Source organism: Aotus nancymaae, unplaced genomic scaffold (genome assembly GCF_030222135.1).
Source record: "Aotus nancymaae isolate 86718 unplaced genomic scaffold, 86718_ANA_hifiasm-v0.15.2.pri h1tg000002l, whole genome shotgun sequence".
NCBI classification, from domain to species: Eukaryota; Metazoa; Chordata; class Mammalia; order Primates; family Aotidae; genus Aotus; species Aotus nancymaae.
In genome coordinates, this window is record NW_026988413.1 from 50,074,286 (window position 1) to 50,100,185 (window position 25,900).

The 25,900-nt window shown below is 38.6% G+C and overlaps 1 protein-coding gene across 36 annotated transcripts in view; it reads left to right on the top strand.

Annotated features, from left to right (window-relative positions):
• The window catches only part of NRCAM (neuronal cell adhesion molecule), a 321,862-nt gene that overhangs the window by 271,565 nt on the left and 24,397 nt on the right, over positions 1 to 25,900 (top strand). For 9 of the 36 annotated variants that reach the window (XR_010341943.1, XM_012455744.3, XM_012455825.3 and 6 more), the window contains 14 exons: positions 2,078 to 2,189; positions 3,551 to 3,717; positions 3,812 to 3,959; positions 6,155 to 6,279; positions 6,723 to 6,752; positions 8,229 to 8,330; positions 13,432 to 13,629; positions 13,735 to 13,805; positions 15,151 to 15,376; positions 16,094 to 16,209; positions 17,562 to 17,766; positions 20,104 to 20,226; positions 21,531 to 21,716; positions 22,703 to 22,738. Coding sequence is in view for 35 of the 36 variants with exons in the window: in XM_012455744.3 (XP_012311167.2) it covers positions 2,078 to 2,189; positions 3,551 to 3,717; positions 3,812 to 3,959; positions 6,155 to 6,279; positions 6,723 to 6,752; positions 8,229 to 8,330; positions 13,432 to 13,629; positions 13,735 to 13,805; positions 15,151 to 15,376; positions 16,094 to 16,209; positions 17,562 to 17,766; positions 20,104 to 20,226; positions 21,531 to 21,716; positions 22,703 to 22,738 (1,845 nt within the window). In the remaining variant the exon portion in view is untranslated. The remainder of the gene's footprint in view (positions 1 to 2,077; positions 2,190 to 3,550; positions 3,718 to 3,811; positions 3,960 to 6,154; positions 6,280 to 6,722; positions 6,753 to 8,228; positions 8,331 to 13,431; positions 13,630 to 13,734; positions 13,806 to 15,150; positions 15,377 to 16,093; positions 16,210 to 17,561; positions 17,767 to 20,103; positions 20,227 to 21,530; positions 21,717 to 22,702; positions 22,739 to 25,900) is intronic. The other 27 variants (XM_012455774.3, XM_012455835.3, XM_064374441.1 and 24 more) reach the window with 6 other exon arrangements.

A 25,900-nucleotide genomic window follows, 5' to 3' on the forward strand; every position in this document is an offset into this window, starting at 1 on the left:
TCCTTTTATTAAAGACATGGCAAATTAAATTAATGACTGTTGTTATTTTCTGCTCAGTCAGCAAAAATACATTGTGCATCTACTATGTGCATTGTACAGTACTTGGAATTATAAGAGATGGATCAGATAAACCTTGCCCTAGAGAATATTGCAGTTTTAATGTCCTTTAATAACACAGTTTTTATACTGGCAAATTCTTCATTCTAGAACTAGTCAAATAGGCTGTTCGACTTACAGATGGTTAGACTAAGTGTCAACCCCTCAAAAGGAAAATAGCATTTGTCTGCTATTAGTAACTGAATATTATTGCTCTTCCATCGCAAGAAACTGACAAGTTAAATAACAATTTAATGATTCTGATTTTTAAAAACTAAACCATTAATCATAAAACTTGGCCTTCATCCAAGTCACAGATGTACATTTATTTGTAAAAATATATTTTAAAAAGTCTGATATACTGAAACATATTCTCAAATAATTGGTTTATGTGAATGTTGTATTTCCTATATTGGACAACACTACCAAAATACCACATTTGTTAAAAATTTTTGTGAGAATTGTTTTCATGGTGCCAGAAAATTGTACTTCAACCCTTTGAAATTAATATACTTCCTTTTCAAGCAAAATTACCATCAGAAAGCCAACCAGTACTTGGTATTTTTCTTTCATGCTTGACGTGAAGGTCACTGATCCATTGAAGAGCTAAGCAGTGAAGATATTGTTGGATGTTGAGAAAGCACGTTTGGCTGCTGGTTCCTTTTTCATCTCTACTTTTATGAGTTCAACAACATTTTTAGATTTTACATATAAGGGAGATCATGCCATGTTTGTCTTTCTGTATCTGGCCTGTTTCATTTAACATAATGTCCTACAGGTTCATTCATGTTGTCAAGACATGAATGACATGAAGGAAATGACAGAATTTTCTTCTTTTTTAAGGCTGGATAGTATTCCATTGTGTGTATCTACCACAGTTTCTTTATTCCATTCATTCATTGATGGGCACTTAGGTTGATTCCACATCTTGACTATTGTGAATAATACTGCAATGAATGAAAGGGTTCAAATATCTTGACATACTGATTTTATTTCCTTTTGATATATACCCAGTAATGGGATTGTTGGATCATATGGTAGTTTCATTTTTAATGTTTTGAGTATAAACAGTATACACAATCTTTATAATATTTTCCATAATGGCTATGCTAACTTATATTCCCTCCCACAGTATTAAATGTTCCCTTTTCTCCACATACTTGCCAACACTTAGATCTCCTCTTTTTGATAGTAGCCATTCTAATAGGTGTGACATAATATCTCATTGTGGTTTTAATTTACATTTATCTGACGATTGGTGATGCTGGGCATTTTCCCATAATACCTGTCAGCTGTTTGTATATCTTCTTTTGATAAATGTCTAGTCCAGACCTTTACCCATTTTTTGTCAGATTATTCATTTTCTTAATATTGAATTATTTGAGTTCTTTATATATTTTGGTATTAACCCCTTACCAGTAGATGGTTTGCAAATGTTTTCTCCCCTTCTATAGAGGCTGTCTCTTCACTCTGTTGACTATCTCTCTGACTGCAAGCTTTTTAGTTTGGTGTAATCCCATTTGTCTATTTTTGTTTCTGTTGCTGTAGTTCCATTTTTTTAGTCATCATGCTCACCACTCTGGTTTTTTCTGCCAGCTTATGTGTTCCCCCACCATTCCCATCCACTAGGGTTATGATGAGTCAGTCATTCAACAAAAATATACTTGACTGTTATTTTTGTGCCAGACACTGTGCTGGGGATAAAACAATTAAAAGTCTCATTCCAAGACTGCAGTGGACTCACAGTAAATCAACAACTAAAATAATGCCTGAGCAAGAAGTAGGGCAGGAGGTAGAGAGAGAAAAAATGTATTTTTCTGCCTTGAGTGACTGGCAGTATTACGCCTGATACAAAACGTAAGGAGAGAGATTGGTTGTGCTTTACCATAAACTTTAATGACTTTGAAACAAAATACAATAAATACACTGTAGTCCTAAAATGTATTGTAATAGTTACTTTACCTTTTAAAAATATTTACAGCTGAGCCACCACGAATCCTCACACCTGCAAACACTCTCTACCAGGTCATTGCAAACAGACCTGCTTTACTAGACTGTGCCTTCTTTGGGTCTCCTCTCCCAACCATTGAGTGGTAAGTAGCAGCTCTGTGTGTTTTTCATTACTTAAAGTGTTTGCTAAAGCCTTCATATTCTAAATATGTTGGGTTTTATTTTTTAAAAAAAAACAAGCACAGAAAAGCAGTGCACAATTCATTACACTGTTAATTTTTTTTTTTTTCTCTTGAGACAGAGTCTCACTTCATTACCCAGGCTGGAGTGCGGTGGCGCAATCACAGCTCACTGCAGCCTCCGCCTCCTGGGTTCAAGTGATTCTTCTGACTCAGCCTCTAGAGTGTCTGGGATTGCAGGCACTCACCACCGTGCCCAGCTAATTTTTGTATTTTTCATAGAGACGTGGTTTCACCGTGTTGGCTAGGCTGATCTCCAACTTGTAACCTCAGGTGATCCACCCACCTTGGCCTCCCAAAGTGCTGAGATTATAGGTGTGAGCCACAGTGCCTGGCCTACACTGTTAATTATTAAATTCATTCATTCACTGTTAATTATTAAATTCATTCAAATATTTATTAACTACTGGCTCTGTGTTAAATAGTTTCACGTGTACAATCTGTTTAGCAGAGCACTCTGTCAAGCACAGATCTACATGTAAATGATTTTTTTCCAATTTAAGGCTGCTGTATTTTATAGTGTTATGGACATCCCCTGGGATTTTGTGAGTAGTGGCAGGACGGATTAGTTAGGGGATATTCCTTGATAATAAAATATCATGTGGGGTAGTGGAGGGTTCTGTAAGCTCCAAAGCAGAATTTGTTATTACCATTGTTTCTTTTTAGTACTTCTTGCACCGGATCTTCCTGACTTGGATCCAGCCAAGCTCTCCCATGTTCTTTTACTCCCCACTTAAGATCATCCCCTTTTATATGCCACCTGAGGTTTAAGTCCTCTAGCTCCTCCTAGCTTTACTTTAGCTGAAAGAGACAAGGCAGAGGATGGATATGCAATGACTTAGAAAGAATGAATGAACGAAAACTGGAACATTCTTTACTGATCATCTGTCAGGTCCCAGATGCTGTGCTAAGCTCCAGCTACTGAGGTCAGAATAAAGGCAGGGTTAAGATTAAAGGAAAATCTCCCCAGGCCCCCACCTCCACCCCAGAGAAGAAAAATGGATGCTTATGCAGATGATTTTCCTAGTGAAGGTAACAGATTCACACTTAGTTTGCTTCATCCGTTTCACTTCTCCTATCTGACATACATGCCTTTTTTTCCTCCCCTGAATATTTTCCCATTTTTGCTTTCAAAAGTACAATCCTTATAGCCTTACAACTTTAACATACATCATGGTTGTGTTGACCTTGAACATGACATTTTAAGTCTGACTTCAAAATATGCTGTGTTTTTATTCTCATCCTGATAATTTCTGTAATGAAAGGTTTAAAGGAGCTAAAGGAAGTGCTCTTCATGAAGATATTTATGTTTTACATGAAAATGGAACTTTGGAAATTCCTGTGGCCCAAAAGGACAGTACGGGAACTTACACGTGTGTTGCAAGGAATAAATTAGGGATGGCAAAGAATGACGTCCACTTAGAAATCAAAGGTAAGGCAGAGGTAATGTGTTTTTTTAAGTTTTAAATGACTTTGAACAGATTTTCCAGCTTTGCCAAATGGATAACGATAACTTTACATTTCAGATCCTACATGGATTATTAAACAGCCCGAATATGCAGTTGTGCAAAGAGGGGGCATGGTGTCGTTTGAATGCAAAGTGAAACATGATCACACCTTAGTCCTCACTGTCCTGTGGCTGAAGGACAATGAGGAACTGCCCAATGATGAAAGGTATTTGAAGACGATTTCTTTACTTTCTCTTCATTCTTTCTTTAAGCTATTATTGAACTAAAGGTCTATTATGTAGTCAGTTATGGTGATGTTTTTAGTTTCTGAAGTCTGCTGTCTCCAAAACAGAGAGGGATGCATTTTCTCCCTACTGTAAAGTATATGTACCTAAGAAGGTACCAGGTGATTGAAATAGGACCCCGAGAATGTTTGTCTATCTTTGCATGCTAGTCTCTTGTGTAATTCGGGATGGGAAAAAACCCTCAGGCCTTGGACAACATCCATTGTTTTATACCTTGAACAGCAAAATCTCAACAGATGTTTTCATTACCATTCTACAAATAAGTAGAAATATGACCTCTTTAATCACCAAAGACTGCTCAAATCCTTGTCAGTATTTTAAAAGACACTCGTTTTTATTTGGATAAGGAGTTTTTCTTTTGATTTTACATAAAGCCAGTGGAAGGGGAAGGAAAAACAAAAACAGGTAAAGCTTTAAAGAGCCCAAGCATGCTGCAGATTTAGTTAAGAATGGAATAAAGGTCATGGGATTTTCCAGATGAGACCCTCGATTTGATGTAGCAGTACAGACTGGAGTGTGTGAATTTTAGCAAAGTGGCTGTAGGCCTCGCTGTCTATTAGAAGGAATGCTGTATTCTGGTCGAAATCATTTCTGTGGTTCACCTGCAGCTGACCTGAAGTTGTGGTGCCTAAAGCTTGCCCTATTACTTGTTAATGGCCCCAGAAGAATTCTATGGCCTTCTCTTTTATGTGCCTAGAGTCTCCATCTAGTTTTATGCTTGAACTAGTCAATTTTATTTGTTGAGTTGATAAAGATGAAAAGGATAACCAGGTGTGGTGGTCTCATACCTGTGGTCCCAGCTACCTGGGAGGCTGAGGTGGGAGAATTACCTGAGCCCAGAAGGCTGAGATTGCAGTGAGCTGTGACTGCACCACTGCACTCCAGCCTGGGTGACAGAGTGAGACCTTGTCTTTAAAAAAAAAAAGAAAAAAAAAGGATGAAAAAGAAACATAAAGGAATGACCATCAGGTTAAGTTGGCTGAAACTTTTACTTGGAAATTAACTGAGAAGACATTTTATGATTTATGCAGCTTCATTAAAATAATACCTGAATCCTCTATACATTAATTTTTTGATCTACTGAGCAATTTTTCATGCTCACAAGTAACCTCTAGAAAACTCTCAGTAGAGATTGTTCATCTAAATCTTCCTGTTTCTAGTGATAAAGCAAATTATTATCTTTGCATTTAATTTCTCCTGTAAGAGTTTATACATGTAAGAAAATGACATGAAATTTCTGCAGTAAATAATAAAGTATTTAAAATATATAGTTTGATAGAAATTGAACTGAAGGAGTGGTTTTCCAGTGTTTCATGGCAGCAAAAGCCTTAGTAAAGCCCTTTAGTAAGGATAATGCTGGAACTAGCCTTTACTTCATTCCCCTGGGAACTTAAGGAAGTTTCTACCACTCCCTCTAGAGCAGCGGTCCCCAGCCTTTTTGGTACCAGGGACTGGTTTCATGGAAGACAATTTTTCCACAGACGGGGTGGGGGCACAGTGGTTTCAGAATGATTCAAGTGCATTACATTTATTGTGTACTTTATTTCTATTATTATTACATTGTAATATGCATATACATGTATAAATTATTACATGTAATATGCACAGTGACAGATCCTCAGGCATTAGATGATCATAAGGAGTGCACAATCTCAATCCCTCACTTGCACAGTTCACAATAGGGTTCACCTTCCTGTGAGAATCCAATGCTGCTGCTTTTGTGACAGGAGGTGGAGCTCAGCTTCACTTGCCCATTCCCCTGGGGACTTAAGGAAAACACCTACCATACCCTCTAGAGCAGCAGTCCCCTCTGCAGCCCAGTTCCTAACAGGACAGTACCAGTCCGTGGCCCAGGGTTTGGGGACCTGTGCTCTGGAGGGCTGGTTGAAAAATACTATACCAGAGGACTTATCCCTTCTAACCCGAGATTCTAGTTCATTCTCACTGCTTTCCAACTTTAATCATTCTTAAAGTGATAAGTGTTTTGCTCTAATTTTTGAAAATTTGTACCATCTTTCTCTTTTATCAAATGTATAGTTTCTTTCCTGCCAGTGAAGCAATTATAGGGTGTGGCTGAATGTCCATTTTTGCTGCTCTGAATGCATTCTGTCCACAGGTTCACTGTTGACAAGGATCATCTGGTGGTAGCTGATGTCCGTGACGATGACAGTGGGACCTACACGTGTGTGGCCAACACCACTCTGGACAGCGTCTCCGCCAGCGCTGTGCTTAGCGTTGTTGGTAAGAAAGAGAACAAAAATAGCACAACCAGCTTCGCTGCATTTGGCTGAAAAGGAAAAATAAGATAAAAATTGTAAATACCAAATGTCTGCTTGTTAATATGCATGGGTGAGTTCATACCCATGTTTTTCTTCTTTGAAAGATGCCTTGAAGGCAACAATTTAAGTATAAATATACTACGTAGCAGCACTGGGTGAAATGGTAGATATGCACATTAGTAACATTTTTGTAATAAAATTAAGAGAAATAATCTATTTGTATCTAAAATTGAAGTTTTTTTCCCTCAATTGTTACTGCATGTTTGACAATGCTGTGTCTCACGGCTAAGCATAGGGCTTAGTTTTATAATCTTGAATAATGTACAGTCTTTGTCATCTTGTGCTATCTTGTATCTTTCCATTACTAATTTTGATTAAAATCCTTTATATTAATGTCCTTTCTAGCTCCTACTCCAACTCCAGTTCCCGTTTACGGTAAACTAATATGAATCTTCTTTCTCTGTTTTCTGTCAAACAATTTCACATCTGCAGAAAATATTGATAACTTTCTTTCCTATGTCACATAATTGTGTCTCTTAAGGAAAGATGCTCTGTCAGTTGTTATGTGATGTCACCCATTTACTGACAATGAATCATTTCTTCATCATAACCCTAGATTTTTCACCAAGTTCATGGCCAGTTGTTTCAAATAGTTCATGTGCTATCATAAAATCACTTCGTTTGATGAAAGTCCCTCTTTGATGCAATTTCCTTGTCAAGTAGCATAGTGCTTTTTCAAAAGCCATCATCCACATTTTACAGAATGAAAAGGCTATTTCTAATATTCTACAAATTAAGTTTTCGCCTCAACTTGTTAAAAATTGTTTTGGAAAAATAAATCTTGTTTTGGGATTCCATTTTCAAGAAATGTATATAGGAGAAAAATTGATGTTTAGAACAACATTTAGCTTTTATATCAGAGAAAACTGACTCACCATGTGTTGACAAAAGACAAATCACTTAAGAAAGACCAAAAAGAGGGGCACATTCATGTTGTGTGGCTTTTTAGTATCTGGAAAATAAGTCAGAAATCATTTCCAGAAATCTTTTTATTTAGAGAACCTTCATCTTTATTCAGCACATCAGTACAAAAACCAATTTTTTGACATAATCTCAGCTGATTTTGCACAATAATATTGTATTTAGTTATCCAATATAAAACCTGTGCTTTGTAGACTTTTACTGCTTTATCACTGATAAGAAAAAAGGCGCATATATTTATGTGGTCTCTGGTCCTCTGAGTGCCAGACTTATTCCTAAGAGCAAGGTCAAAGGTCTGGGGGGAACGGCACTGTTAGAAGAGGCAGACACGCTTCCAGGACTCTTTTGTCCCAACATGTGTCTGTCTATACACGGCTGTCCTCTGGGAGTAAACACACTTACGCATGCTGAGGGCTACCCCCATAGCATCTATTTCAGAATTCTTTCGCAAATATAATTATTTTTTCAGAGCCCCCAAATCTGTTATTTAGCATGTTTCAGAAAGAACATTTGAATTTTCTTTAAGCAGTACCTTTTATTTGCCTATATTTGTTTTTCAGCAGTGGCTATTCTGTTTCCCATGTATTAGAAATTAAGCTTATTATTTTTCATGTTTGTGCCCCTTCATGTCTATGAGAAGACACACTGAGAGTGCTGATGAACCACATGTGTCTGCTTCACTGGATTTGGTTACAAATGTTTTCATTTCCTTTGATAAACAAGTGAGCAGAACTCATTGATGGGTTATCTTGGGTGTGCTCCTGTGTTCTCAGCAACCTCAGCTGTTCGCATTTCCTTTCAGTCGCATGCTCATTGACTATCAACTGTTATGTGTCTTTAAGATGTCCCCTCTGTGAATAGTATCATGAGTAAAGGAGAACCTCTTAAAGATGGATAGGTGACCATGACGTGTGTATGTTTGGTCTACAGATGTTCCAAATCCTCCCTTTGACTTAGAACTGACAGATCAACTTGACAAAAGTGTTCAGCTGTCATGGACCCCAGGCGACGACAACAATAGCCCTATTACAAGTATGTGGTATTATTTGCTCTATTACCGATCAACTAAATGACCATGTTTGAAGCACTTTGTAACAGTCAACTGAATTTCCTCACAAAGATATTTACTGGGATTCTCTGCTTCATCACTGATAGAACAAAAATATTTATTTATGTCCTTCCTCTCTTCAGAGCTGAAGTTATTCCTGGTTACACCTTCTAGAATAGGACACCACTTAATTGCTGAAGATGATTAATCAAATACAATGCTATTTTTGTTTAAGATCAATCAAAATCACTTTAAATACCTACCACAGTAGGAAGGTGCACCTTTAAGTTAGTCGTTTATTTTGCCCATTTCTTCTGGGAGAAAAGGTTAGAAGGAGCGAGTGCTGAATGGCCCTGTCTTCATATTAGGAAATTGAGGCTTGTTGAGTAAAGTAATTTTCAACCCACGGTTGGTAACAGAACTGGGCGTAGATAATAGGTTCTACCTTAACTTCCAACCTAGATCTCTTTTTTTCCATTAGTCCCTGCTACAAAGTTGCCCATTCAACAATGTGAGCGTCTCACCTTGGTGACGTAAGCCGAGGGCCTAGGGAATAAGATAATGAAGTATAGTGTCATAAGGATACTAGAAGAGCGTAATAAAATTAGACTGTAGGTAAGCTTAGAAGTTTAAATGTAAAGCCAAAGATATACTTAAGAGGTAGACACAATCAGGTCACATGCCTGAAATACATGATTACCTTCAAGCACATACTACAGGAAGACTGAATTCCTTTCTGATGACGACCTAAGATGATTCTGAAATCGTAGGTGTGTTGATTTATTGTACTTCCTGGTAAAGTAGAATATTTCCACTAAAATTTAACCAAAACATTCCCTCTGTCTTGTGTTGTTTAATGGTGCTTTTTTCTCTACTGAGTTTTCGGTGTCCTTGATCAGAACACACAGTCATCCAGCCCAGTCTTCTAGCTCATTGGGTGCATTAGCCAGAGTTAGCTGGTTAGTTGGCTTGGATACTCTTTTTCCCTATATTAAAATAATACCATTAGATTTTGAGGCACTTCTACTCTTTCATTCATTTACTCATTCATTCAACAGATATTTTTGAGTGCCTACTATGTGCCAGACGTTGTTCTAAAACAAAATAGCCAAAAATCTCTGTCGTTATGGAGCTTATATTTTAGATGAGGCCATACATAAGATAAAATTAATAATATGTTATTAAGTATAATGTCATTATATCTGCATGTAAACATTATATATATATATGCACACACACACAGAAGACTCATATCTACTTTCAAGAGAGAACCTGCTGTAAAGTGTGTTAACTGACAGCCTCCATCTGCTTCTCCTTCTGTAAGCCTCCACTGCAGGGTTCACGTGAGGCCACACTCCTTGGGGTGCTCCAGTTGCTGGGCACAGCAGAGGTCCCAGAGGTCACACATGCCTAATGCAAAACTCTTCTCATGGGCAGACTGTACTCTGGCCTCCTGGTTGACCTGGCTGAGTCTATCCCAGAGCTATACTGTACTGTAGTCTGAGGTTTTTCCTACTCACTCCTCTTTCCCTCCTCCTCTTTCTGTTACAGATGTCAGACCAGCATTGTGGTCTGAAGGAACTTTCCCCCTTCAGGCTTCCCTGCTTCCTTTCCCTTTTTTCTTCCATGGGCATTTTCCCAAGTAGGCCTCTCCATTTCTAATTCTGTCTTAGTGTTTGTTTCCTAGAGGACTCAAACTTATATATATCTATTAATACTTATGGCTGTGTGTGTATATGTGTTTAGGACATGCAAAAAACAAATCAGCAGAAAGAGATGGGGAGCTAGGGGTGTAATTGTGAATAGTATGAACAGGAAAGGACACACTAAGAAAAGAACATTTGAATATGTCAATCAAGATGGAAGGGAGGTCAGTGAGCATACTATGCGGTTGTCTAGGGGAAGAACTTTCCAGCAAGAGCAAAGGAAAAGAGCAAAGGCCCTAAGACAGGGACATGTCTGCGAGGAGGCCAGTGAGGCTGCAGTGAAATGAACAAGGGAAAGTAAAGGAGGACAGAAGGTCAAAGGTGTGAAGAGTTAGGCGGTGGGTGTCTGGGGTAGGAATTGTGCAAGGGCCTGTAGGTCACTGTGAGGATGGGGAAGCCCTTGGAGAGTTTTAACAGAGGAGGGGTGAATGAATAACTCTGGCTTGTCTATTAAAAATAGTCTATAGAAGAACAGGAAGAGAAGCAGAGAGACTGGGAAAGACCATGGTTCCCAGACTGTGCACTGAAATGCCCAGTGGTACCTCAGCGAATTCACAGGGTGCCTCCCTTGGGATACTTTTAAAGCTTTACCTTTAAATTTTGATATTAAAAAACACAGTGATATTTGTCAGACATCACATGAAATTAGCTTGAGGCAGATGACAGGTTCAACTATATATCTCATGTCATTTTGTGATAATGTTATATCTCTGCAAAGCATTTGCTGTGATAAAAAGCAAGTGCCACATGGAAATCACTGGGGAACAGGAAATGTGGAAGGTGGTGTCCAATCTGTTTACAAGTTTGAGAAGTTGTATAAGAGGAGCTTTAAATTGTTAAGATATAAACAGTTTTAAAATTGTTTAAAATTTAAGTTGTTTATATTTATTTAAGGTATAACATACAGCATATCAAGTTGTATGAACCTAGCTACTTAATACATGAAAACATTAGGTCATTCTTTTGGCCTAAGGGAGCCATGAAAAATAAATTATGGAGACACTAAGTACATCATGAACCGAGAAAGTTTGGGAACTACTGAGTTAGGAAGTTATGTGATCATTCTCATAAGAGAGGAGGGTGGCCTGGAATAGGCTGAGAAATGGACAGATTCGGGATATACTTTAATGGTACACAGGCCATTGTACTACCGAAAGTGTGGAAGACGTGGGGAAACAAGGATTCCAGGTTTTGACCAGGGTTGTCACTGTCAACTGGAGAGGAAGATTGGGATTAGTTTTGGTCCTATCCAGTCTGAGATGCTGTCATGGACAACCAAGTGGAATTGTCGAGCAGACAGTTGGACGTTCTGAGTCTGCAGTTCAGGGAAGAGGTCCGGACTACAGATATAAATGTGAAAGTTATCCATTTATAGGACTGGAGATCACCTAAAGATGAATGTGGATTGAAAGGGGAACTCCAAGGACTTAGTTTTGAACCACTGCAACACATGTAATATTTTTAGTTCCCACTGCAACACATACAATATTTTTAGTTTATCTTTGTGTTTGTAGTTCATTCATGGCTCCTAGCACATAGTAGGCAATCAATGAATATCCAAATACCTATTATTTTACAAGGGCAAAATGTGTACAGACCACAGAATTTTAGTAGATGCAGAGGGTGTGCACTGAAAAGTATGTCTTCCTCCCATTCCTGACTCCCAGGTCTTCTGGCCACACCAGTGTTAGTGCATATTCTCTGAGAGGTAGTGCATGTACATGCAAGTGAATATGTCTTTGTTATAGTAATTTTTTAAAATTTACGCAAGCATAGTACGCAGCACACATGATTCTATACCCTGCTTAGTTTCACTTAACAAAACATTTTAGAAATCTTTCATTTCAGCACAAATGGAACAGCCCTATTCATTTTTTTTTCTCTTTTTTTGAGACAGGGTCTCACCCTGTTGCCCAGACTGGAGTGCAGTGGCTTGATCATGGTTCACTGCAGCCTCGACTTCCTGGGCTCAGGTGATCCTCCCTCCTCAGCCTCCCTAATACCTGGGACTATAGGTGCACACTACCACACCCAGCTAATTTTTTGAAAAGAAGGGGTTTTACTAGGTTGCCCAGCCTGGTATCAGACTCCTGGACTCCACCCGCCTGGGTCTCCCAAAGTCCTGAGATTACAGGTGTGAGCCCCCGCACCTGGCCAACAGTCATTTTTAACAGCTGCAGAGTATTCCATTGTGTGGACATAATATAATTTGTTTAGTCAGTGTCCTATTGATGGATGTTTAGGTTGTTTCAATTGCAAATAATACTGCAATGTAGATTCTTTCTCATGTGTGTTTGAGCCATTTGTGTGAGCACATTTATTCAAAATAAATTACTAGAACTAAAATTTCTCAAAGAGTATGTGCCTTAAATATTGACATATTTTCTAAGTTGTCTTATACAGAAGTTGTTCCAACTTATACCCTTCCTACAAAGTCAGAATGATTGCTTCTTTGTGTCATAGTCAACAAAGTGTGCTAAACCTTTGATATTGCCAACATGCTGAGTGGAAAATGGCATCTCATATTTAATTTAATTTCTCCTCTTATGAAAAAATGTGATTATCTTTCCATATATTTAAACTTTTTAGGTATATATGGATTAATTCTAAACAGTTTTAAGTAGCTAAACTCAGCATGCTGGAGAAAGAATACCAGATTAGGTAAAATCTAAAATTGTTTAGAATTAATCTATATATCCCTAAAATGTTTAAATATATGAAAAGATGGTCAATTTTTTTTCATAATAGGAGAAATTAAATTAAATACAGTGAGATGCCATTTTCCACTAAAGTGTTACCAGGTATGCTTAAGTGTTGAGGATAATGATAGAACTCTGAAATCAAACTATTTTAATGGCATTTTTCTTGAAAGTAAAATAATTCATGTTTGGTTGCTCATGTTGGAGCTATCTAAAATAGGTTTTGAATTATGAATAAATGTATGTTAATTTTCCAAATCCAGAAAACACAGATGTGCTTTCCCCACTAAAGAAGTTAACTGCTGGGAATAGCTTGGTGCATATCTTCTAGGTGGTTCTTTTTTTTGAGATAGAGTCTTACTCTGTTGCCCAGGCTGGGGTGCAGTGGTGCGATCTCTGCTCACTGCAGCCTCTGCCTCCTGGGTTCAAGCAATTCTTCTGCCTTAGCCTCCTGAGTAGCTGGGACTACAGGTGTGCACCACTACACCTGGCTAATGGTTAATGGAAAATGGTTAATAGCTTGTGCTTTAGTATTTCAATGATCACTTTCTGTAGGTCTAGGAATTGAATTTGCTGTTCCTATAAGTTGAATTTGCCGTGCCCTAGTTATCACTAGCAGCTACCCCTGGGGTAACTGAATTCACTTTCTTGGGTTTGGTGTGTGTGTGTGTCATGGCCAGAATTCATCATTGAATATGAAGATGCGATGCATGAACCAGGGCTGTGGCACCACCAAACCGAAGTTTCTGGAACACAGACCACAGCCCAGCTGAAGCTGTCTCCTTATGTGAACTACTCCTTCCGCGTGACAGCCGTGAACAGCATCGGGCAGAGCTTGCCCAGTGAGGCATCTGAGCAGTATTTGACAAAGGCCTCAGGTAAAGCAGGAAAGCTGGACTTCTGGGGTACAAAATGAAATTAAAAAGTTTTCCACTCTTTGCAAAAGAGCAAAGCTTAAGCATATGTGGCTGCTTAACTTCTAGAACCAGATAAAAACCCCACGGCTGTGGAAGGACTGGGATCAGAGCCTGATAATTTGGTGATTACATGGAAGGTGAGCTATGATGCCTTTAAATTTATTTGCTATTTTTTAGAGTGAAAAATTGTTTGAAAATAATGTCTACATTAAAATCCCATTTCACCCATTTCTGGGGGAAAAATATGTGTGTGTGTGTGTGTGTGTGTGTGTGTGTATACATATATATATATATGTATGTATGTTTATTAAGAGGTAGTATTGTGTAGTTGTTAAAAGCTTGAGCTCTGGAGCCAGAATGATTGGGTATAAATCCCAGCTCTGCCACTAACTCTGTGACCTTAGGACAGTTGTTTAACATCTCTGTCAGGTATCTGTATGTTGGAAATGGTAATAGAACCGATTTCATAGTATTAAAGGGGCTAATATATATAAAGCACCTAGAACAGTGCCTAGCATATACCATATGCTCAAAAAAATGCTAGCTAGTTTTATCTTAAAGAACCACCTGAGGCCAGGTGCAGTGGCTCACACCTATAATCCCAGCACTTTGGGAGGCCAAGGTGGGCGGATCACAAGGTCAGGAGTTCAGAACCAGCCTGACCAACATGGTAAAACCCTGTCTCTACTAAAAATATGAAAATTAGCCAGGTGTAGTGTCACGCCCCTGTAATCCCAGCTACTCTGGAGGCTGAGGCAGGAGAATAGCTTGAACCCGGGAACTGAAGGTTGCAGTGAGTGAGCTGAGATTGTGCCACTGTACTTTAGCCTGTGTGACAGAGCCAGACTCTGTTTCAAAAAAAAGCCACTGAAAGACAATCACCAAGCTATTCCCAGCAGTCAACTTCTTTAGTGAGGAAACTTATATGTGTTTTGTAATTTGGAAAATTAGCATATATTTACTCATAATTCAAAACCTATTTTAGATAGATCCATACATGCATACTTATATGTATACATATATGTACATACTTATATTCATACAAACATGTAGGAACAACAGAATGGCAGGGTAGCCTTTTTTTTTAATAAAGAGGTAAACAGTCCATAGGTTTCCATCTGAAAGTAAAATGGATAATGATGTACTGTTGCACAAACAGGAATATATAAAGGATTTCATGTGACTAAAATGTCTTAAGAATCACCTACCCTTGACTGTAGAGCCAGAGTTCGAAAGGCTTATATGGTATTTATTGCTTCAAGATAGTAATCTACAACCTTTGAAATGTTGATCCCAAACAAGCTTTGAATCTCATTGCAAATGCACAATTGATAAAAGGTCCCTGGAGAAAATGGTTAATAGCTTGTGTTTTAGTATTTCAGTGATCACTTTCTTAGATCCGGGAATTGAATTTGCTGTTCCTGTAAAAGACTGTGCAGTCAATCTGTGTTATAAGCTCTGGTTATTTGGCTTTTCTTATAGCCCTTGAATGGTTTCGAATCTAATGGGCCAGGCCTTCAGTATAAAGTTAGCTGGCGCCAGAAAGATGGTGATGATGAATGGACATCTGTGGTTGTGGCAAATGTATCCAAATATATTGTCTCAGGCACGCCAACCTTTGTTCCATACCTGATCAAAGTTCAGGCCCTGAATGACGTGGGGTTTGCCCCCGAGCCAGCTGTAGTCATGGGACATTCTGGAGAAGACCGTAAGTGATGCCGTTTCCTTTCTACTTTTCCCAGCAAAACAGACTTAACTAAGGTGCAAGCCAAGGCCATTTCCAGAGGTGCTCAGTTTGCAAGGGAGGGAGGTCGCGATTAGTCTGCATGACTTCTCTGAGTTTAAACAGCCTGCTGTGTAAGAAAGAGACGTTCACAGCATTCACGGTGATTGCAGTATAGTTGTCCCTTGGTATCCACAGGGAATTGGTTACAGAACGCTCCCCCTCAGATACCCAAATCTGCAAATACTCAAGTCCCACAGATGTCCCTATGGAACCCGCCTATACGAAAAGTCAGCCCTCCATATCCATGGGGTTTGCACCTGGGAATACTGTGTTTTCCATCTTCTTTGGCTGTAGATGCAGAACCTGCAGATGTAGAGGGCTGACTGTATTTGTGGGGGAAAAAAATCCATGTGTAAGTGGACCTATGCAGTTCAAACCCATGTTGTTCAAGGGTTAATTGTACTTTTAAAAAAATCTTGTTTTCCTACTCAGGATGCTGAGGTGGGAAGATCCTTTGAACCAAGGAATTTAAGTCTAGCCTGGGCAACATAGCAAAACCCCATCTTTTTAAAAATCTCTCACAAAGTCATTTACCCCAAAATCTGTATTCAAGCCTTAATAATCCATGGAATAGTGATATTTATGGTTGAAATTCAAAATAACATTGATACTTCTACCACTTCCCTGTCCTTTTCCTAGTTCCAATGGTGGCTCCCGGGAATGTGCGGGTGAATGTGGTGAACAGTACCTTAGCCGAAGTGCACTGGGACCCAGTACCTCTGAAAAGCATCCGAGGACACCTACAAGGCTATCGGGCAAGTGGAGGGGGACCTTTCATGGCTTTCTTTAGTAAGCGCAGCAGTAAATGCCACTTGTCATGCACACCACATGAGGAAGGACATACTTGTTTCATTGCTTTATGAACTTGTGGACTGGAGAGTTCATTTGGCTTATTGCCTCAGGCAGGGCCATGGCCAGAGTTGACTTGAAATCTCACTGAATCCAAAATAAGAAAAAAAAGTTTTCTCCATTTTTCCCACTGATGATCTAACATTCTGCCAAGTAAGTATGTATACAAAATGGAGGAACTAATTTTTTAAAGACCTAGACTATTACTAACTGTAGCTAGCTTTAAGGCAATATGGACCACATGGGTTGAACATACAAAATTATCCTGATAATAATGTAGGCATTTTTTAAATAATTCAGAATATACTTTAAGATCATATGTTCTCATCGAGGTCATCCTTATAAATATCCATTATCTTTGTTCTTGAGAAGCACTGATTCGTAGAGATTTTTAACTGATAGGCAGCCAAGCATACACAGTCATTACTTTGATTTGTTAAGCCTGACCCCTAGAGGTCACTTTTTGTACTACATCACATTCAACTTTTTTTTTTCCCTCCCCTAGTATTGCCAGATTTCATATAAATATTGACTTCTCTTGAAAATGCCTTTAAATTCCTAAGAATTTAAGAGGACTTAATACACAATTCTGGATTTGTGACTAAAATTAATCAGTACTTTTTTATCCATCTCTTCAAAACCTGTGCCTGCAATTGAATACCAAAAAAAAAAAAAGTATTTTAAACTAGTTTGATTCAGTGGAAAAATTCTAGACTTTCAGTGGAGGATCCCCTGTAGCTTTTGATATCTCTGTGGCTATGAAAGTCACTTAATAGCCACATGCTCATCTGCACCATATGAGTAACAGTAATAAAAGCCCCACTGTAAAGTTTAGGATTAAACTAAATGATTGATTGTACATGAATGTGTATTAATTCTGGAAAAGTATGTAAACATTGGGCAGTGATTTTTATTTTTAGAATATTTTATACAAGTAAAAGACTTAAATCCTCTTGTCCTCCATTTGTCTCATGTTCTAGAGAAAACCATATGGGTCTCATGCTGCTTCATTTTGCTTAGACTCCCACGACAAAATAGCGTAGCCCAGCTTTGCCATGTGGCTGTAATTTAATTTCCCTCGTCATCTATGGGCTTCTATTCCTCTTGCCTCAGAATCAATATCCATCAGTTTTGCTAGTAAATTCTTCTAAAATGTACCAAGGGAATTTTCTGGAAAAACAACAATTTCAATTTGGTGAGCATAAGGAATCTTGTTTGCTCCTTTGTGCATTCCTGACTTTCATTCTTGCCATTTCAGATTTACTACTGGAAGACACAGAATTCACCTAAAAGAAACAGACGTCACATTGAGAAAAAGATCCTCACCTTCCAAGGCAGCAAGACGCATGGCATGTTGCCGGGGCTGGAGCCCTTTAGCCACTACACACTGAATGTCCGAGTGGTCAATGGGAAGGGGGAGGGCCCAGCCAGCCCTGACAGAGTCTTTAATACTCCAGAAGGAGGTATGGAATGGACGCATCTCTAAGATCCCAGGAACATATGGCATGGCCTGAGAGGTTTGGCCTGACAGAAGGGCTACTGATCAAAATATATTCTGGAAGCCAAATGTGATTGAAATTTCCATCGATGAGTACAGCATACACAAAGCTGCCAGAATGTCAGATCATATGTGGCCTAAGTGTACGTAGAAGGCTTCGGAACCCAAAATGCTGCTCTGAAACACCTTCTCCCTTGACTTAAAATTTTTCTCCACACACACTGTCTGAAACCTTGCTACTCTGACATTTATTTGGATCATTAACTTTCTGACCTGAAAGAGGTTCTTTAACTTCTCTGAGTGTCAGTAGCCTCATCTGAAAAGCACGAGAACCAAATTAGATAACCTAACAAAAACGCCTTGAAAGGAAACTGTTTCTATAAGTTATAGTTTACTTCTATAGCTTCTTTCTTAGTGCACTTTTATAATTTATTAGAAAGTGGAACTGAGTTAGAAGGTTGCAGGTCTTGACCAAGTGGATTGGGAAGAGAAGGGAAAAGTCATTGCAGATATGGGCAACTGCAAGGGAGGGAATGAGGGAGGATCACATATATATTAGTCCTGGAGTTGAGGGAGAAGGAATTTGGACACAGGGATGAGGGAGGCTTGTGGATGAGGGAGAGAGGGGGCCAGGTAGTAAAAATGATGAGGATTTGAAAAGGCACTAAAATGGGCTTTACCTATTTTAAATTTTGCAACAATGCTGCTGTGACAGTGGCTAGATAGCTTCTGTAGATTGCTTAGCTCTTTCTGATAGAAGAAGGTCACAGAAGATGCACCCCACCCTGGCTCCTGGTTGAAAGATTCATGATGTGGGCAGCTGTGAATCTGAGAACCACCCTGTGTCCCAGCTCCCGTCCCATTATAAGTTTTTGTCCTCAATCTCACTGTCCCTTAGAGTCAGGGCTCTTCCTACTCAAGGCTTTCACAAGTAAGGCCTCACAATGTTTCTTTAGATGGTTCAGGGAAAAGTGTCGTAGAGGAGATGATCAGAGTGTTGAAGGATAAAGAAGAGAGGGAGAAGTATGTCTGAAGACACAGAGGTGGGAAATAGCCTGGCTCCTTCAGAAAAGTTGTGTGGCCAGAACTGGTGAGAAAAGGGACGAAGGTCAGCTAGGGAAGGCTCATATCATGGATGATCTTGGGTGCTGTTGACCAACCTGCAGGCCGCAGGCTGTTAACCTGGGGACTGTAGCCCCTTAGGGAGTCAATGAATGGGCTCAACAAGCTCCATGAAACTCCTAAAATTGTATGCAAGATATGTGTATATTTTTCCAGAGAGTGTTTATGGCTATCATCAGATTCTCAAAAGGGTCTGTGACTTACTGGGTTGGGGAAGCTTAGAAGCCTGGAACTATGTGCCAGGCATGGTTTTAGGTCAGACAAAGACATCTGAGGGCCTAAAGCAGGGAGGTGGCAAAGAAGATGGGGAGAAGACATGGACATGGTTTAATGAAGCGAGTGGAGTGGACAGGATTTAGCATCTGAGGAGATGTTGGAAATGAGGCAGATGGGAGAGTCCAGGTTGACTCTCTGGGTTTTGGCTAGAGTGACAACAGGGAGAGTGTCCCATTAGTTAGTTTCCAGGAACAGTGGTAGGGGAGGTAACCATTGTGAAAGAGAGCTGCCCCCAGCCATTACACTCATGAGGAAGTGAATAAAAGACGACCAGACATGCTTCCTCTGGTGATTTGCCAGCCTCTGCCACAGATAACCTGACACTCCTCAGCCCTTCCCCAGGGCCAGGGGTGAGCCAGGATTGGGCTTTTGTCCACTGGCCACCAGATCCTCGGCAGCTGTCAGCTCTCAGGATAACAACGTCTCTGCACCTGGGCACGCTGGCCCAAAGCCCATCAGGCAGGAAATTGTGACTGTTTGGAGACACCTGGTTTGCTGGAGAAAACAGTCCTTAATGGTCCAGAACACAGCTGCTTCCACTCACAGATCCGGTTAGAATAGTTTTACTTGGTAGCTAGTTTGCTTCTATTTATACACCAGTCATGCATCAAATAAGTATTGCCTCCTTTTAAAAGATTAGGTTTGAGTCCATCTGAAGGCAAAGTCATTGCGTGTTTTGAGAGGATGCTTTTAATGAATATAAATGTAAATGACAAGAGAGAAGGAGGAAGAGAATAACTAAATGAGTACCTGTCACAGGTTTGTACTCATGTATTTTCAGCTGAATCAGGAATGAGTTACTGAAACCCAAAGTTTTGAACTGTGTGAGCATGGTGACATATTATTTTAATACATGTTGAAACATTCAGAAACCTTTGTGTTGACTCTAAGTTCTCATTGTAAGTCCCCAGTGCTCCCTCGTCTTTGAAGATTGTGAATCCAACACTGGACTCTCTCACTTTGGAATGGGATCCACCGAGTCACCCAAATGGCATTTTGACAGAGTACACCTTAAAGTATCAGCCAAGTAAGCTGTTGGGAGGAGGAGAAAGGAAATGTGTCTGTTTTTTTCCATTTTATTTAATATTTTAATTGACAAATAATTGTACCTCTTCATGGGGTAACTAGTAATATTTTGATACATATAGTGATCAGACCAGGGGAATTCGCATATTCATCATCTCAAATATTTATCATTTCTTTGTGTTGGAAACACTTTATATCCTCCTTGTAGCTGTGTATGGAACACTAGAACTTAGTCTTTATATCTAGCCATCATTTTGTATCCTTTAACCAATCTCTTCCTATCTTGCCTTCCCCTTGTCCTTCCTGGCCTTTGGGATCCTCTGTTCTATTTTTTACTTCTGTGACATGAACTTTCTTGCTTCCACCTATGAATTAAAACATGTGTTTAACTTTTTGTTAGAAATACAGTTTTAGGCCAGGCACAGTGGCTTATGCCTGTAATCCCAGCACTTTGGGAGGCCAAGGTGGGTGGATTACCTGAGGTCAGGAGTTTGAGATCAGCCTGACCAACATGGAGAAACCCCGTCTCTACTAAAAATACAAAATTAGCTGAGCGCGGTGGCATGTGCCTGTAATCCCAGCTACTCAGGTGGCTGAGGCACGAGAATTGCTTGAACCTGGGAGGCAGAGGTTGCGGTGACCTGAGATCGTGCCATTGTGCTCCAGCCTGGGAAACAAGAGCGAAACTCATCTCAGAAAAAAGAAATACAGTTTTAAAAATACTTAACTGTTATCAGAAAATACAAGCTAGTTTTTCTTTATATCTGTAGGATATATACATGTACCTTCAAGTGTTGTTCCAAAAAGAACTTCAGATCTTACTTTTTAAAGAAAAACTTGTATTTTATTAAATATTAAGTGATCTGTAGAATAATACAGACCTTTCGGGGTGGGGTTTAGGTGAGTGCTGTCATTAAATTAGATATGCATTTTCTGTAAATAGAAAATAGTTCCTTTGGCACAGGCTTCTGAAGAAAAATGTTTGGGGTTATTTAACAATATGACTCCACCTGTGAGAATACAGGGGAAAAGGTTCTATTGTGATTCAGCCACAAAATTCTTCTAGTTTATTAGCCAATAAAGAACATATTCCCCCTTGTGATATGATGTGATGATATGATATGATATAACATAGTATAGAAACTGTTCAAAGGTTATCACTTAGTTATGCTGGGCAAAGAGTGAATAGTATTATAAAAGTCAATATAAGCCTGGTTTAACATTTTTAGTTGGTACATTTATTTATAATAGTGTTCCTACAGCAATTAATGGAGAATGCACTTGTTCTTTTTTTCTTATTGACAGTTAACAGCACACATGAATTAGGCCCTCTGGTAGATTTGAAAATTCCTGCCAATAAGACGCGGTGGACTTTAAAAAATTTAAATTTCAGCACTCGATATAAGTTTTATTTCTATGCACAAACATCAGCAGGATCAGGAAGTCAGATTACAGAGGAAGCAGTAACAACTGTGGATGAAGGTAAGATGGGTATGTATAAAATCCATATAATTATCAGCATCATGAAATAAAAAGCTTTAAGTTCATGCTTTTTCCTTCCTGCTATGGAGTATCTATCTTACCCAATTAACACAAACACTTATTTGTAATTTCTCATTCTGATACATAATCAGCTATTTGGCTCATATTGGACTAACTTTGATATTTTTCAACTCTGAAACTTTTTTAAACTTATACTAAAATCTTAGGGTGGGTGTGAATAAGCATAATATTTGCTATGCTTGAATTTGAAGTTCAAGGCAATGTGTTTCCTATTTACAACTTTACATATCATATATATACATGCACATACATATGTACACATACATATAATACATATGTGCATACACAGACATACACAAATATATGTAATTCTAGTTCTGGTCCTGATTTACTAGAAATAATTTTCTATTTCACATATCGATTCAGGTTTTCTAGCAAAGAAATCAAAACAGTTAAATAGTGCATTTATTTTGTGTTTGAGCAAAAGGTTTTATATTTTAGTATGTACAAAGAAAGCAAAATAACCCATCACAGTATTTAGAAAAAGAAATTAACACTTCATACTTTAGAAAGTTATTCTGAAATCTTTAGATTTGATGAAAATTATCAAAAATATTGTAAAAGATTTTCTGGTTTTGCATGTCTCTAAATTGTAGAGTTGCTTAAGGATTATTCATTTGACTATCTTTGATAGCCTAAGAAATCGACAATTTCTATCCCAAAATTGGCTTGAAATATCCCAAGCCTTCTTACATAAACAAGTATGAATAATGCACCTTAAGTAATGTGTGGATTTGAATACTGAGTAAGTTTGGGGACACCAACATATCTTTGTCCCCTATACCTGGTGTGGTACATTTCATTCTTCTTGCATGCTTTAGCATTTTAATATGTGTTTTTATATCGCTATACATGCTCATGGGTGTGTTACATCTAACTATATAGTGTCCTATTTCTGTTTCCCTTCATTAAAGCTGGTATTCTTCCACCTGATGTAGGTGCAGGCAAAGGTAAAATAATTCATCTGCATGACTTTATACATGTGTGAAATTTGCAATGTGAAACATGGGGAAGTGCAGCATGGGTAAAACAGAAAATAAAATATGCTTTGAACCACCAAAAGAAGAGAATATCTCATCCAATCTTGGCTTTGAAATTAATTTCTAGTCCTTTCTTTATGAGTAGAAAGCCACGTATTGAATTCTCCCAAAATTTTTTCTTGAAACTTATCCCTGGTACAAATCCTAACCTTAGCATTTAATACTATGATTTTGGCTGGATCAGACAGGACCAAAACTGTGGATTTGTCACAGATCCTCTATGTGGCCATACCACATTTTTAGGAGTTCAGAAATGTTAGCCCTGTGATGAAAGCAGCCTGTTAGAAATTAGATCAACCAAGCTTCCTGTTCTATTCTGATTTAGCTGCTCTCTTTGTAGATACAGGGTACACTCAGCTTCCACTGCACAAAACCATCCATTTGGAATTGCAGCGTAGCAATGCCCTCCAACTGGTTTGGGACTAAGTCTCCCCAAGCTTAGGGTTCCCTACAAGTGAGTCTTCCAGGTGCTCTTCTTAAATGTGTTATCCCATCCTGTCTTCACACAGCTGCCTAAGTCTCTTCCTCCTGAGTAATACCAACAATCCACAATGGATTGCTTTTGTTCTCCTTTATTTCTAACAGCTCTCTGGGTCAAAAAGATTTGTTGGGAGAATGGTACTTGAATAAGTTGTAATATGTCTTCCATCTGTGGCAATGCCAAAGATGCCCCAGTCTTTGACCCCTGGCTGCTGGTTGACCAGTCAGCTTTTTAGAGAGCAGTGGAGCACCTGCCACTGGGCACTGTTTTCACATGGTGTGCCCATGGTCAGGGGTTTTCCTGGGCTTTCACAGATCAGGTGAGTACAAACAGGAATGAAGAAAAGGAAGACCAAGAGAAAAAAGTGCTTTGCCCTGTATTATTCAGATCTTGTGAGCTTAGACTTGATAGATTTATTCTATCTGCTTAGAAATTTGCTTATATTCAGAGTCTTGGTAAATTACAAAATACTGATCAGATAGATTTTGGAGTTATTGAATAAGAACTATGGCCATTTTCAGTAATCTTAAGAGTGTTACATTTGTGTTTTTAGACTTGAAAGGATGAAGTAAAAATTCAAAATTTCTATAATATCATAGAAAAATGTAAGCTGGCCAGGCACAGTGGCTCACACCTGTAATCCCAGTACTTTGGGAGGCCAAGGCAGACAGATCAAAAGGTCAGGAGTTCGAGACCAGCCTGGTCAACATGGTGAAACTCTGTCTCAACTAAACATACAAAAAATTAGCTGGGCATGGTAGCACATGCCTGTAATCCCAGCTAATTGAGAGACTGAGGCAGGAGAATCACTTGAACCAGGGAGGTGGAGGTTGCACTGAGCTGAGATTTTGCCACTGTACTCCAGTCTTCCAGTCTGGGTAACAGAGCGAGACCCTGACGCAAAAAAAAAAAAAAAAGAAAAAAGAAAGATGTAAGCTATTTATTTGTATACTTCCTTCCTGTGATAATTAGATATTAATTAAAATCGTTAGTTGGTTTACAATAATATACTGCTTCATAACTTCAATTGGAGCATTTCACTGAAAGCCTGGCATTTTTCCTATGCAGTGGACATGTCATTATGGCTATGCCTAGAGTTGATAGTAGAGAAACTGCCTCAGTTAGACTGTCTGTGAAGCAAGTCTGAATTTTCAATGGACTTGTCATGTTAGAAGTAGATATCTACTCCACTGAAAAAGAAATCGCCCCTCTGTTTTTAATAAATTAAAACTAAAGGAAATCCTTATTTAAAGAGTTTTGGTTTTACCATTTTATGTTACTAATTTGAATTGTGAGTTACTTATGAATAAAGAGACAAGCAAAAATGGAGTATTTGAAAGTTCATTAAGCCCCCAGTATTAAAATCTGACAGATCTCAGATAAGAAAAGGAATAATATTTAAATAAGCAGGAAAAAAGCTAAATCTGACCTTAATTTTAATAGTATAGCAGTAGTTAAGTATGGCTTACATAAGATGATATTTTACCATGGTGAGACTTTAAACCTTTCAAGTATAATTTGTGATCCTGGGTTTTCCTTCCTTAAAAATATTTATTTTATCAATCTGAAAATGAATTCTATCCTATTCTCTATTTTCCGTCTCTATGTGGAGTTTAGTTTCTCTGTGACAGGAGAAAAATTAAAGTTCTCCAGGATCCTTCCAAATTTTAATTTTTAAATGTATCTTTTAAATTTTTATTTAAATCAGGAGAAAAGGAATAAATAAGAGATGAATAAAAAGAAAACATGTGATATCCTTAGCTGTAGAAGCGTCAACATGGCCAGGCATGGTGGCTCATGCCTGTAATCCCAACACTTTGGGAGACCGAGGTAGGCAGATCACCTGAAGTCAGGAGTTCAAGAATAGCCTGGCCAACATCCTGAAACCCTATCTCTACTAAAAATACAGTAATTAGCCGGGCATGGTGGCGGGCGCCTGTAATCCCAATTGCTCAGGAGACTGAGGCAGGAGAATCACTTGAACTCGGGAGGCGGAGGTTGCAGTGAGCCAAGATCGCACCATTGCACTACAGCCTGGGCGACAAAAGGGAAACTCTGTCTCAAAAAAAAAAAAGAATCATCAACATCTAATATGACTTTATTATGAATTATGATTTCATGAAAAGTGGCTTTAATTTGTTTCTGGTCAAAGAGGGGAAAAGAAATGCATCTGAATTTAATTTTTAAATTTTCTTACAGATTTTAAGAGATGTTAATGAAACCTAAGTTTTTAAATATATAATTACAAAATGATTATAAACCTGAAAAAACTCAGGATAATTCAATTAACTATTTGATGCCATACTAACCCTTCTTCTTAGGATTCTCCTTAATATAATTAAGTAATCAAGATCTTTGAGTCATTTATTTTTATCCTTTTCCTTGTTGGGTTAAAGCTCTCATTATTTGTGTAGGAATTATAGTTGATGGGCATATTTGTTCAATTTCTATGTCTCTTTAAATGAGGCTGAGTGTGGTGGCTCATGCCTGTAATCCCAGCATTTTGGGAGGCCGAGGCAGGCAGATCACTTGAGGTCAGGAGTTCAAGACCAGCCTGGCTAACGTGGCAAAACCTTGTCTCTACTAAAAAT